We start from the raw sequence: 14659 nt of genomic DNA, 5'->3' as shown, positions 1-14659 counted from the left end.
GACAGCGTAAGGATACTCCTCCTCATCTCTTGCATGTGCTTCACCTTTGCATAGCGATCTTTGCACCCAGTAGCTCTCACCAGTTTCACTCTTGTATCTAATAATCAGTTTAGCCATTTTATTTTTAAGTTGATTGTCATTCATCTCTTCTAATCAACAATTCTTTTTTTTATTGTTGTTAAGAGTCTACATTAAAAATCCATCACCTACAATATTGTGTCAGAGCTGTGGCAACAGACGTTGCAACTTTTTTTTTTTTTTTTTTTTCTTTTCACAGAATCAAGTCTATGGAACACCACCACAGCAAATGTAGAGAAAAGAACATAAGCACAGGATAGACTAACTTACTACCTACTATCCTCATGATTGGTATGTTAATAATTTGCACACACTACAGGGATCAAAGAATTCAAAGCAACCCAGCCAACTGGATCTCAAGCACACAAAATGCCTTCCTAGATCCTCTACTAAAGATACTCCTCAGTTGAAAGAAAACTACCAGCTTCAGGCAACTGTCATAAAAAGCTTTCAGCCCTCGTACAGAGTGGGTGTAGCATGATCTTGGAACTACTAAATAATTGGCTACCCACCCTACAGTGGGTATCTATATTCCTGGCCAAACAAGCTGTCAAAGGAACTAAACAATCATTATCTCTTTTTATCTGATTAATAAAAACAAACAAAAAAACCCCACTACACAGGTTGACAAAGGGAAAAATCTAAAATGAACATGTACACAGTTTTATCTACAGATGTGATCATAAAATATTAAGGATACATTGTTATTAAAATAAATACAATGAACAAGAACAATCAGCAGGTTACAAAAAAATTAAAACAAAAGATGAATGAATATAAGCAGCAAAATACAAAGTTCATATATAAACTGACAGGAATTAAGAAATTACTTCTGCAGGCATGTTACTCCACAAGACCTACACCTCAGGGGCTCCTTGCCTATCCTTCTGAAATCACCTATCTCCCAATAAATAAGAAGCTCATACTGAGCTAAATGGTTTCTTATGCAATTCCTTAAGTCTTAAGCAAGGATCACAACTTACAAAACTACAAACATGGATTTCTCTAATAATAGACACTAATAGGGGGATGAGCTCATTTCAATCTATTCTACAAGAACATTTCTGAACTGCATAGCTTCCTTGAATTCTCAACAGGGATCCTTAACTCCGCAGGTAAGGCTTCCCAGCTCCAGATAGAAGTTTAATGTTTCAATATGTTAAAGTCGCAAAAAAAAAAAAAGATGCTGCTACTGGCAGTCAAATATCCCAATTTCTAATGGGACACCAGTCACTTAATAAAGGACAGTAATGAGAAAATTTCCTAACCATGTGTACATTCTGGCATATGTATGCCCTCACGTTCAGTCATCAACAATCAAAAAAATCACCCCACAGCATTTGTTGTCCCTTTGAATTTTCTTGAAAGTTCCCAAGTGCAAGAAACTTGAAATTGTGATGTTTAGCTGTTTCCCTTGGAACTACTAAATAATTTGCTACCACAAAGCAATATGTACAGCGGACGTACAGTGGATAGCTAACAAAGGACAGGTTTTTGTTAATGAGAGCTTGAGTTTATTTTATAGTTACACAACATCCTGCAGGTACATTGATTTTTTTTTTTTTCAAGCTGATAACTGATTCCAGACAAGAGGTCCGCTTGTTAGATAAAAATGAAGCACTAAGGAAAGGGAGTAAAAACACTTCGTTTTCAGATTTTTTTGTGTGGAAAAGGATTCCTGCTAGTGTTTAATTTTAAAAGGGGAAACCTACACAAATACCAACTTAAAAAAAAAAAAAACTTTAAAAGAACAGTTTCAAAAGGCAAAAAATACTTACTCTGTAAATAGTGCAAAACCATCAACACAAGACTATAGCTGCTTAGAGTACCACGACTGGCATCATTTATGTCATGAAAACTCGCCCACTTCTTAACAACCAGTACTAACGGACGAACTCGATTCTCAACTGTAAGTAAAATAAATACTTATCAGAAATAACTAGAAATACAATAACAGTAACTAGAAAGTGATCAAATAATTTTTATTCCCGCTTGATCAATATGATACTCGTTTTGTACTCTAAAGTTACCTTTTGTAAGCCATTTACAGAATTTACTTAGTTATCCTACAACTACTGTCCATCTTATTTAAAAAAAAAAAAAATGGAAAAAAAATTGCATTTGAAAATATCTTTTGAGTAGTAAGATCCACAGATGCATTACTAGGGCCATGCCAGGTAACCTGCAGATAAGACAAAATTGGATGTGCCAGTTAATGCAGCAGTTCCCTCCAGTTCATTGTACTCATTTCCTGAATTAAACTGCTTCCAGGACAGATCAAATGTAAGTTTTTATTTAGATTATATAAACTTTGAGGACAAGGAAAAGAATTCTTCTGACTGGAAGACACAGAACTCATTCTTAATTTTTCCTCAGGGTCCATGAAAGCAATAAACACTGCATTCAAACAGCAATTCTAAAATTGCCTGGTCCTTAGTGGTTTTTTGGAGATGAGATCTGTTAGACAAAATATTAAAATCAAGACGTAACCTTTTCATCAGGAAAGATGCTAATAGTCACATTCCGGCTCTGAACTTCTGAATTGTGAGGGAATGTAGGTAGCCTTCCGTACAAAGGTTGTAACATATTTTAGGGAGATGTCACTAATCGTTATCTCCTAGGGATCTCACAGCATACTTCATTTATTATTTCCAGATATGTGGAAATGAATCATCAGCCCAGTGAACCACCTTACGATGGACCAGGCAATCACGTGTTTTGGAGAATCTCTTCTAACCTCACATCTTTGTGCAAAGTTTTGTATGCTGCACATCAGGACAGGAATACATCAATTGGCAACTGCTGCATCCAGGACAAGAGATACTGTCTATAACAGCATCAGTTGCTTTCTCTGTTATTTTGAAAATCCCAAACAAACATGCTGCCTCTTACAAGTTATTTACAATGGTTCAGCAGATATGCCTCTGGACTTGGCACTCTTCTTGTAACAAATGTCCTGAATTAAATCTGGAAGACCTCTTAAAAACAAGAGCCCTTGCCACCAGTCACCTAATCCTCTACATCTTTCACTAGTGGTTGCATTAAAAATTATGACTGTTATAAGATAAGATGCAGAAGAATTAGTATACCGATATCATATGAACCCTCAATAACAGAAACATGATATTTCACGAGACAGAAATGCAAATAGGCTCAAATTCTAAACTGGACTTCGCTTTGAGCGTCACAATGGAAAAAATTTCTTTTTAGTTAACTTCATTCTGAGATTAGGTTTTGGTGTACGCTAGTACATGTTGTTTATATATAATTAAATTAGCGTGTCATTAGCTGCCAGCAAGCTTTTCCTGACATTCTTACGGTAATGTCAGGAAAATGTACGGTAATGTCATATTCTCAAAGCTAAAAGGTCCAGTTTCCAGTCTAATTGAAAAATCCCACCCATCAATTGCTGATTTCATTCCAGACATGCCTCCTTAGGTGACCAACCAATAACACAAAAGCAATAGATTCCAGATGCTAGCTCTACTTAATCTACCTACATTTTCTCCTTCTGTGGACCTTCTGCTTCACTTTGTCATATAATCTTTGATCTCTTCTACAGCACCTGATGCACCAACATAGAAGGGCTGGTTTGGAAAAGACAGAAGAGCATCCACAGAAATATTTGTGAATATTATCATCATGCTCACTAAGTTAACCAGCCCCTTGTTTGCTCGAGCATCTAATTCCACAGAATAACAATATCCATATATCTTACACAATGGAGGCAACTGAATTTTTTTTTCCTGGCATGCAGGGTGAAGCCCTTCAGCCATGCAAATTTTAAGTGAGCAGGCTAACACTTCTAATGCTATTTGACCTGGTTGATATGACTTCTAAAAGTTTATATAAAGACTAGATGGTTGATAATAATTTTCATTTGTTTGTTTGTCTGAAGTCACATGAGAGTTTTCTTATCCAAAAGAAGAGAAGACAGACTATGCTTGATAAAGCTTGCCTATTTATGCAGGTCTTGCACATTGAAGAAATTATCCGTTTAATTAAAAGTCTCCCTTAGTTAGTAACTCGATCCTTGACCTCAAGAAAACAGTGATATTTATCACTATCATCAGGAGACATTACGTTAATTTTGACAGTGCATATTAAGGAGCCTGCAAACCTGATGAAGCTGGACACCAAGGCAGAAAGAAAGAAAAAGGCTGGGCCTCACGGACCCCTTCCATTGCTTTTTTTCACATCTAAATTCCTGCCTGTCCCTATAGTGAACTGCTGAGAGGAGTAAGTGCTGAGACATGGGAAACTGGTGGCAGAACCTGGGAACAACAATATTAACATTAGACTTAGTGAAGTGAGCCCATACCTGTAGTTGTGAATGACAAAGATTATTTTTCTAAACTTTCTAAGCTTAGAAAGAAATCCCTTTCTAGGTGGATGCCTTCCTGGGTATACCAGGAAATTACAGTTAAACAACTTTTCCAGGACAAGATCCTCCCTGAATATGGGATACTGTGGGACTATCCTGGTTCTAAGTATTAGCCAAAAGTAACTAGTAAGCATAACTTGTACTGATAACTTCATACCGTAAAAAGGAAGGAATTTATGTATGCAAGAACTGAAGGAGGTTGTAAAGGGTGACCTTACTAGGCTGAAATGCAGGTGGCCTAGAGGAATTAGGCTGAGATCTGCTCCTTACGCACTTATCTGCCAAATGACATCGTGATGCTAAGCAAAAAAAAAGCTTAGCTCAGCAGTAAGAGTGCTGTTGTTATTTCCTCTTTAGAAGTCTGTTCCACAATCTCCTACTGAAATGCAAACTACTGAGGAGAGACAACCCTCTTTTGTTTTGCGGTTAGTCTAAAAATTGAAGAAGTATTTCAAATTTTCCAAGGAAAGACTCTGTATCATAAGATGTTAGCACAGCTAGCTATCAGTCATGCATACCTATCAGTGGCTGTAGGGAAATAAAAGAAATAGGAGATGATATCACATGATAATCATTGGTACAAAGGGAATAATACAATAATGTATTTGGTTCTGCTCCTCTTCCCCCATCTCATTATCTGCAGAAGACTGAAGCAGCCGTTGTAATAAATATGTGGACCTTCATATGAAGATACTTTGTTATCTTCTGAATATTGTAATATTCAATTAAAAACATGGCTGCTGTGTAGCCTCCACACATTTAGAGCAAAAAGAAATTACCTAAAAGCTATCTAAGGAAGCTAATTAGGTAATTATACATAGTAACATAATAGAATAATAAAATTGAGTTGAATATATCAAGACTAAAATACAAACTAAAACTGCAGGCAAAAAGTCACAGAAATAATAAAATATATTAAAAACTTACTGTATGCATAGGTTCTCAGAAGGAATGTATTTCTTATTCCTACAACATTGTTTACGTTCAAGTCAAACTCCACACAGCTATGGAGAAGGAGAAAAGAAAATGAATCAAATGCCATAGCATTTAATTTCAGAATATTTATTACCTATTAATGACAGAGGTAAAGAAATGCAACTTTAAGACAATATTCTAGGATTTTCTTTCTTCACACAGTAAGAGTTAGAGGCTGTGATTTCCACTTTGAGTCTGCATACAGTACAGCCATGGACTTGGAATTCCATTGTCTTTAAAACATGATGTTGATTTATGTGGAGGATGCAGGTAGAACTAAGCTTAGACCTTAGGACAACTTAATATATCAAATAATTGTTGGACTTTTAACAAATCTTTTTCACAACTAGGCTTCAAATACATGATTTACTATGGATAGCGGGTTTGATAAAACATCTTTCGATGCCAGGCAGGATTCTCTGAGGTTTTAGTTTAGCATATCACACCAATGAAAGGAGTAGGAGAACTAACTATAATAGGTCAGAAGGCAAGAACCTCCTTACACATTTCAGATTTAACTGCTCTTATTCCTGAGAGATTCCAGTTCAACAACACACACATCAGTACCCGTACTGTTGCTTGAGTTTGCAACAATGGTTGGAGATAAGCAACAAGCGCTTTGAAGTGAAAGTTTTTTTTAGTAAACAGTGTATATTTTGAGAAAATCATCTTAACTGTTTCAGAGCATGCAATTTTTAGTAATTGTTTCATGATGCTAACAGCAAATAAGAGCATAGCAAACAAGTACTGTCTGCTTTATTTTACCATATCAAATAATCTGAATTTCATATTACTTATACAGCTTAAATACAGTACTCAAGATACAATAACCAAATTTACGGCCAATAAACTATAACAACATTTTAACTTGCAGCAAGAAGAGCCTCTTCTTGAGGAAAGAGTAGGTATCTGCAATGTACAGCTACTTATAAATATACTGAACAGATTTCTGACATCAACTACTTTAAAATATCCTTTGTATCAAAAATATTACGCAATTTAAAACATGAATTAATATTAAACATGACTTTTCAGATGTTTTGAGAAGGTCGTAAACAATAATGCAAGAGCTACTTGCTTGAGCTACTGCTTGACAGTTGTTAAAATAAGCACAAACACCAATAAGAATAGTAGTTATATGTGCAAATATAGCAAAGAAAATTGTCAGGCAGCATATGTAATTTCAGTTAACTCCACTTGGCAAGATTACTTTTTACTAGATGTTGATTAAACAAGTTCTATTGTAGTTCTATTATACTTTAACATGCACGTTTAACAAATGTTGCAGTTACAGCAACTGAAAAGGGATTTGTGCTGTTTTGACTCAAGTTCTACCAAAAGCACTAAAGGAGAAAAAAATAAAAGTCATTTCCACATCAAATGCAGAAAGCTTTTGTGTCCTCTGCGCTACAGAAATGTTGTTAATTAATTGAAGGCCTGACTGGTAGCTGAGCTGATTTTGGAATTACTTCTTGGGAAAGACGACAAAAAATAGGGATAATAAGCTTTTAAGTGCCAATGCTCTTCCCTTACCGTTAAAGCACTAAGAAACCACCAAGATCAAAAAGGAGAACAAACAAAACCAAGCTCAATGCTTTTTTTTTTTTTTTTTCTCCCTTTCACCAAATCAAATCAAGTGGGCGAGGTACAACTTTCAGGCACTTATTGACCATTGACGCAACACATTACAATCTGGGTCTGGCTGCAGAGATTGGCATCCACTGAATTCTATCACCTTCCCCAGCAGCTGGGTATCAAGAAAACTGGCATTGACAGGAAGCTTCTCACGTTTAGTTTCTGGTTTTGACTAAAACAGGTTTAGTCCCCTGGTTACAGGGTATCCAATCCATTTTTCAAGACCTCTTGGGTGAATGAGTATGTGTATGAGCTGAAGGGAAACATAGGAAAGAGAGCCTGGTAAGAGACCAGAAAGAGACAGATGTGTAGACAAAACACGCATGGAAGTGAAAAGGTACATAATGGGAAAATACCTGGATGGTGGGGGGGGGGGAGGGAAGGAAAACCAAAGAGCGAATTGTACTGTTCCCCCTCCCCACCCCCGCAAAACGTAATGGGCAGCTTCTACTCTAAGAAGATTATCCTTTGAGTTAGTAGGAAAGAAAGAATCCTTCAAATCCTGTCTATAAGGTATATGAATATTATGACTGTCACATTTTTTTGCAAGTGACTATAGCAAGGACTGTAAATGCCTACAAAGAATGCCCATTTTCTCACTTATTCACTTCTATAATTAAAGTTTCCTTTTAAAACTCAATTTAAAATTGAGAAAAAAAAATCTTCCTTTACCTCCATGATTTACTCAAGATTTTTACCAGGAATATATTATTTAATGTATCCATAGAAAGACTAGCATTGTTGTATGCAGGTAAGCTGTATACCCCAGATTTTAACTTGATAAGTTTAATATTTTCAGAAAGTGTAGGAGAAACAAGCTACTGTACTGGATAAGAGAAAGGTATTACACAAAAAATATTTGAATCTTTAAAAGGCAGACAACCACACAGAGGTAAATATGGGGTTAGAGTGTAAATGAAAAGAGTATATATCAAAACCCTAAAAAGTATTGTATAATCTCAAATGCAAGAGGAGCTTAACTGGAGGGTGTTTATTAGTTCAAATTGCGAACATGACAGATTCCGTTCTATCACAGCAGGGTTTTTGCTCTGATAAAAGAATACTACACAAAAAGAGACCAGAGAAGTGGGTTGGTTTGTTTTTAAAGGCCAGAGAGACAGGGTTGCAGAATTTTAGAAGTGTGTGGGCAGGATAAGACAGTTAGGCACAAAAAAGTTGCTCAAAGTCCTATTCACTAAGAATAGTGAAACGATGTTATTACATTAAAGTGATATACGTAATTCTTATGTGATGTAGTCCTATAAGTATAGGAAGATTTGAACATTACTCAGACTCTCAGAGTGCTTTGTACTTTTTTTTTTTTTTTTTTTTTTTTTTTAAGTGACATACTCATACAACCATGACAACAACAGCATGGTTCTCTATACTTTGTTTATGAAGACAGGAAAACAATTGAGAGGTAGTAGAATAATGTACATTATAACAGTAACGTACAACACATCTACTTTTTTCCAACTACTCCCTCCTTTAAAAAATAAAAATAAAAGTCACCAAGTCAGTACCGAAAGCTGTGAATAGAGCATGTAACACTACACATTGTTTTCTTAATTAAAAATGTGTGAACTATTCATTTTAGAAGACTATATTCTGCTATTTTCTAGGGAGGCATTCTATATTTTAACAATGTCATTATAAAGAACTAAGGCTTGTTTTATAGTTTTTATACAATATAACAGCTGTGAATCACTCTTTAAGTAGCTCACTATTTAAGATGTTTGTACAGAAAGCTAAATTATCTTTCACAGCAGTTTTCTTCCCACCTTTATTTTCCTGTGAAAAAGCATCTGTTAACTAGAGTCTACTACACAGACATTAGCCATATAAATGGTATTCTAACCATATATGCTATTAATTCACACCACAGAAACTAAACAGCATTCCAACCACAAAAACTGTTGCAGAGAGGTAAGCTGATTGCCACTGCACATTAGCTGTACAAATTTGCAACCTCACTACAGTACAACGCAAATAAGCAAAGCATGACTTCAGTGAAACTATTCACACGCACAGTAGATAAGTACCGTCCTGTTTTAGAGTCTAAGAAATGATGGTGAACACAGTACTTGCCTGACTTTATCCCTGAACTTCACTATTGGCACTTTTGCTCGAATCAGCTGAGGTCGCTCAATGTAGCTTGCTGAAAGGCAGAAAAATACCGAATTAAATCTCATGCAAAGTGCTCATGTTAAAACAAAAACAAAACAAAAACATAAAAACAAAAAAACACCCCCCCTCTTCAAAAAGCAGCATGGAGTCAAACTGACTGGTGACCTATACTAGTAACAGCTTATTAAGTGTATCAAAAATATTCTCATAAAACATTGTGATAAATTAAGTAACCTTTAGCAACTGGCAACAAAAATACAAATCGAGGAAACTGTGTAAAAAAAAAAATAAATAAATAACAAAGCATGAAACATTAGAGAAAAGCACTAGTGGAAGATATTTAAGTATATTCAAGAAATTTAAACATAAGGAGCTCAGTTCTACAATGCCTTCACTGAGCAGTACTTATAATACAAATCCTGAGTAATTATAATCACAGTTCAAAAAGAAGGGAGGAAGAACAGACCCCTAGACGGCCAGATACCTAAACCTGGCACTATGTTGTGGAGGGGACACATCATCCGCTTACTTTTTCATCATGCATTGTGCTTACTGTTGAAGTTATGCACTTTATTGATCAAAAAAAATTAACATTAGTGTATCTTCACTATGCAGGCTTGAGGTTTCCTTTACAAACTCTTCCTCTGACAAAATACGTACCGACAAATATGTTTCCTATTGTATTAATACTGAAAATAAGGCATCTGATTCGCAGATATGACATCGCTTTCCATCAAAGACTGGGTAAATTCTATTTGTCTTTTGCTTTAATGGAGATAGGACATGCAAGAGATATACAACCACAGGACTGTATCTCAGCTGATTATCCTCACAGTACAGACATGCAGGCTTAGTACCAAGCCATCCAAACCCGAAGTTATTAAGCCCTGTTAGACTCACGCACTGCCAAGTGCGTCTTTGCACTTTGCTCCCCAAAACTCCTGCAGCAATCATATTATCTGTGATTTCCTAATTCTTCACAGTATCTCAGATAAAAGGCAGTTGACCATAATCCTTATTAAGAAACGTGCCCAAGGTGGTAATGGAAAAAGAGAGAAAAGCAGAGTACATAGTTTAACAGTATGAATCTAGGAAAACAACAGTTTTAGTAAGTTATCTCATGCTGCAAAATGTAGATGCACTTGAATTTGACCATATTCAACATTATACATTTCCTCCTTATTTGAATAAATTAAGCTAAAATTAGTATGAGTAAGCATGACCAAGGTAGGAGTAGTGTAGATTACAAAAAAAACCTTAAAAACAAAACAAAAACAAAACTAGTCTTTACTTCTTGGGAGAAAAAGGGGGCATTTCTTTGTCAGTTTGGATAGCAACCTTGATTAACCAGTCAGCTAAACTGCATTTGGGTAATAACTTCAGGTTTGAAGTAAAATCCTACAGTATAATACTCAATTAAGAGTAAATTTTGTGGGCTTAGGGTTTTTTTTTTTGGATGCTTTCTGGAAGAGTTTTATGGAGCTGCATGTTTGGACAGGTCTGTCCCAGTGTAACCCTTTATCTGAATTCGAATACGTTGTAGGATCCTAAGTAACACATAGGCTGGTAATGAAAAACAGGATAATCTTATTAACTTACTAATTTTAAAGAAAGACTATTACAACTGGCTATAAAAAAAAATTTCGATCCACATTACCTGACTGGACAATCTAGTACAACTCAGTATAAATATCCCCTCTCCCTAGCTGCACCTACAGGCACATCCAAGCATCCCTCCTCCAGCACCTCAGAACACTGAATGTGAGGCTATAAAGCACGCAGAGCTCTCTGGCTCCTTTCCTTTCACTGCAAGATTTAAGACTAAGGTGCCCAACACACAGCCTATGGCAGGGGTGTGCGTGTACACACGCACAACACTTCAATTTTCCTTGCTATGATCTTTCTAAAAAGAACCCTGAAGGACTTAACTGGATTCATTCTAGTGGCAATCCACTTCCAAGCATATCCTTGTCTGCAAGTGCCTCCCAACACTTGATGGGTACTCCTGCCGCATTGGCAGACCAACAAAAGAGGGAAGGGAAAAAGAAAGAAAGAAAAATAAAAACCCACCCCATTGAATCCAGTCTGTTCCCCAAGGGTAAAACAAAGCAAAGAGAGGATGTTAGAAGGCAGTGACTTGCTGCTGGGTACCCTCTTTTCAGCTCACACTGATGACATCATTACCAGAATCTCTACTGTGCATAAGCATTACATTTTCATAAATACCAGGGAAGAGAGTCACATACACAGATTGTGCAATTCTAAAACACATCCAGATTGAATGCCTTAGTAAACTGAACATCTGATCTTGCTGCTATGACCAGAAGGGCCAAAAACCACCATGCAAAGAATTCTACATAGCTGCTCCACAATTTTCAACAACTGTTATGTTTATGAAAAAAATCACAAATGCCCCTTAAGTTGTAGTAACAAAGAACATAATCATTTCAAAGAAGACTAAACACTCTTATATGTAACCCATTCATGCATTATTTCAGATCAAACAGCTTAAATCTCTTCTTTCTTTTGCAGAGAAAAAGCAACTGTATAAAATATTAATCCCAAACATAGTACATGCCAAAAGGTTTTTGGCACCCTGCACATGTAGTCTAGTCTCATTGGTAGGATTACACTATAGAAAGAACCTGGGTGGCACAGCAGTTCAAATGCAGAGTCATGAAGGATCTAGGAGGGTACAACCCAGAGTATTATGAATTAATCGTTGATGCTTGGAATTCACTCACTTTTCTCTCAAAGTGACAACTTTTTGTAAAACCATGTTTGTGACTGAATATAAATGTTTTCCTCCATTGATATCAAACAATGTTTTATAAACTGAATCAGGTCCACGTACAGGCCTTAGAAAACTACATGCTTTTAATAAAAGAATACAGAATAAAACAAACAGTAACAACAGTCTAGTGCCAATTAATTACTAATAACATTTATTGATCATATCATGTGATAAACTTGTATTAATCACAACAAGAGACCAAGAGCTCAGGAGACAGCAGCTACTCCAAAACAGTCTGAATGGGAACAAAAAGTTAGGGGTGTTTTGGTTTGTTTTGGGGTGGGTTTTTTTTTGTTTTTGTTTTTGTTTTTTTTTTTAAATCTGACTATATTTTCAGCTGAGAGGAATACTTGCATTTGAATATTCTTCTAGGCAAGAGTTCAAAATGTCCATCTTAATGGGCCTAGAATGACATCATGTAAGTTTTATCATCTGTACAATGCAGCAAAGAAAGTTAGAGTCTAGTTAATAAATTGTTTTTATAGCAGGAAGCTTAGAGATAGCATACAGTTACAAAAATCTGCTAGGGAGACATGTCAAGTGTAAGAAATACTGTTTCCAGGTCATGTTTATTAAGATCCTCTGACTGCTTTATCTCATTTGCAATCTTATCATGAGCAAGAAAGAGCGATAAATGCCTTAAGATCTTAACCCTAGTCACGTAGGAATGCATAGAGAATGAAGAGTCCTTTTTTCAGGGAACATTTTGCTTTCTACCCAGTGTTTGGGGGGGGGGGAAGGGGGAAAAAAAAGACAGACTTATGTCTATACCATCATGCAGAACTTTATATTCTCACCTACCAGTAAGTCCTTCAAGGATGTTCACTCATGGATTTTGAGTTCAAGTTACCTTGATCCCCCTGGCTGTTGCATTTCACCCACTAAACAACTGGTGAGCAGATACCATTCTGATATTCTAGTCTCAACAGTACTGCGCCTCTTTGTATAACTAAGAGAAAATGAGCTCTTTCTTATTTATTCAGATATTAAACACCAGTCAACCCAGTACTGCTCGATTGTTGTTCAAATGAATCCTATCTAGTTTGAATGAATCTAAAGAGATTAATCAACGTGAGGTTTACTATCAGTGGATATACTGATGGATATACTCTCTTCAATACATTATAACAATGATCACCTCAAATTTACTTTTCACATTTCTAGAAAGTGTTGGTTCCAGTCTACAGTTCTGGGATGTTAACCACTATTGTAAATATAGGTAATCTGAACATGCATGTGCAAAACGTTACAAGTCTACCTGACGCTATGTACTCTGCTGGCCTTAGAAACGGAACACGTTACTGCTATCTTTATCTCTTGCCTCAAGCAGAAACACAGCATCGAATTTGAGACTAATATGTCCCCTAGGAACAGCGAGAGCTGATTAGATACCAGAAGCTTTCTCCCACTTTGCACCGTGACCAGGCTGAAAGACAAACTATGAAAGAGACAAATTAAGCTGAGCTCAGAATGCTTCCCAATTTATCAGTCAATCATGAAATTAAGGCAGGATAAGCAAAGAATCACTTTCTCTGTATAACCTTCCTTTTGGAATATACAGGAACACCCTGGAGTATAGGAAGAAAGAAAGATGAAGCCATTAAAAAGTACATCTAAAAAAACTGCTTACAAGTTTCTAAACTGCAATTCCTCTCATTCTACAACTGGGAAAAGGCTAAAAATGCTTGGAACACTATCTATACCACAGATATTCTCTTTATCAAGTTATTTCTGCTTACCCTTCTAACTCTTCTCTAAAACCTGGCAGTCCAAGAATTCAGCTTTAAATAGTATCAAATGACTTATCTTTCCTCCCCTTTCTTGTCTCTCACACATCCTGGCACGTATCACTTTGCTTTCATGCATGGCCTAAACTATGTTTATTTCTATTCTCTTGCGTAAGGCAAGGAGTAAGTATAATGACAACTCATACACTTGTGGAGAACGTGAACACAGCTGCAGTCTGTCTTCCACAAAAGCAAAAAGAAACTATTTAAATAGGATGTTCAAATAAGATTACAGGATACCATCCTGTAACCCTTTAAGATTACAGGATACCATCACACGTATTAACCGGACAGTACAAAACTTAAGAATAATGATCAGAAGAGGTTTCATACCATTTTTGTCATTAAAAAGAGGAACGCATGCAACAAAAAGCATAAAATGCACATGCAAGACTTGTTTAATGAAATTGCAATTCTTAAAGAAGCTCTGTTATAGATCAATCTTACACTTGCTTTTATACACAGCAGCAGCATACACGCACTCATGCTCTGCCTTTAAGGCTACAAGTATGGTCCTCCTGACCACTGCACCTGGAATTCTGATTCAAGCTTCTAAGCAATAAAAAGGTGAATGACAGCCCTAAATTCCATTTGTACTTAATGTCTCAAAAGAATTACAATCGCCACACACATTCTCTAAATATCTGTACTTGTAGATCCCACCTTTGGCGATTAAGTGGCAGACAACTTCTGAAAACAGGAGGAGGTAGGAAATCATTTGAACAAAGATTGCAGCAGCGCTATTTAAAACAAACACACAAAAAACCTAACTTAACCATCAATCTGGAGCTGACAACAAACAGCCATTTCTAAGCACACAAACAGGGTGCCACTGAAGCATACTGCTGACTGTCTACCCAAGAGCAGAGAAAAAACATG

General features: G+C 36.3%; 1 protein-coding gene across 11 annotated transcripts in view; it reads right to left on the bottom strand.

The window, feature by feature from the left end:
* The window catches only part of LOC138060864 (poly(A) RNA polymerase GLD2-like), a 45694-nt gene that overhangs the window by 21722 nt on the left and 9313 nt on the right, over positions 1 to 14659 (bottom strand). For 8 of the 11 annotated variants that reach the window (XM_068926448.1, XM_068926452.1, XM_068926450.1 and 5 more), the window contains exons 8-11: positions 9161 to 9230; positions 5390 to 5466; positions 3579 to 3665; positions 1857 to 1985 (exon numbers count right to left, since the gene is read on the bottom strand). In XM_068926448.1, the coding sequence (XP_068782549.1) occupies positions 1857 to 1985; positions 3579 to 3665; positions 5390 to 5466; positions 9161 to 9230 (363 nt within the window). The remainder of the gene's footprint in view (positions 1 to 1856; positions 1986 to 3578; positions 3666 to 5389; positions 5467 to 9160; positions 9231 to 14659) is intronic. The other 3 variants (XM_068926454.1, XM_068926453.1, XM_068926455.1) reach the window with 1 other exon arrangement.

This window comes from Struthio camelus, chromosome W (assembly GCF_040807025.1).
Source record: "Struthio camelus isolate bStrCam1 chromosome W, bStrCam1.hap1, whole genome shotgun sequence".
Lineage (NCBI taxonomy): Eukaryota > Metazoa > Chordata > Aves > Struthioniformes > Struthionidae > Struthio > Struthio camelus.
This window is presented reverse-complemented; position numbering and strand designations above follow the sequence as displayed.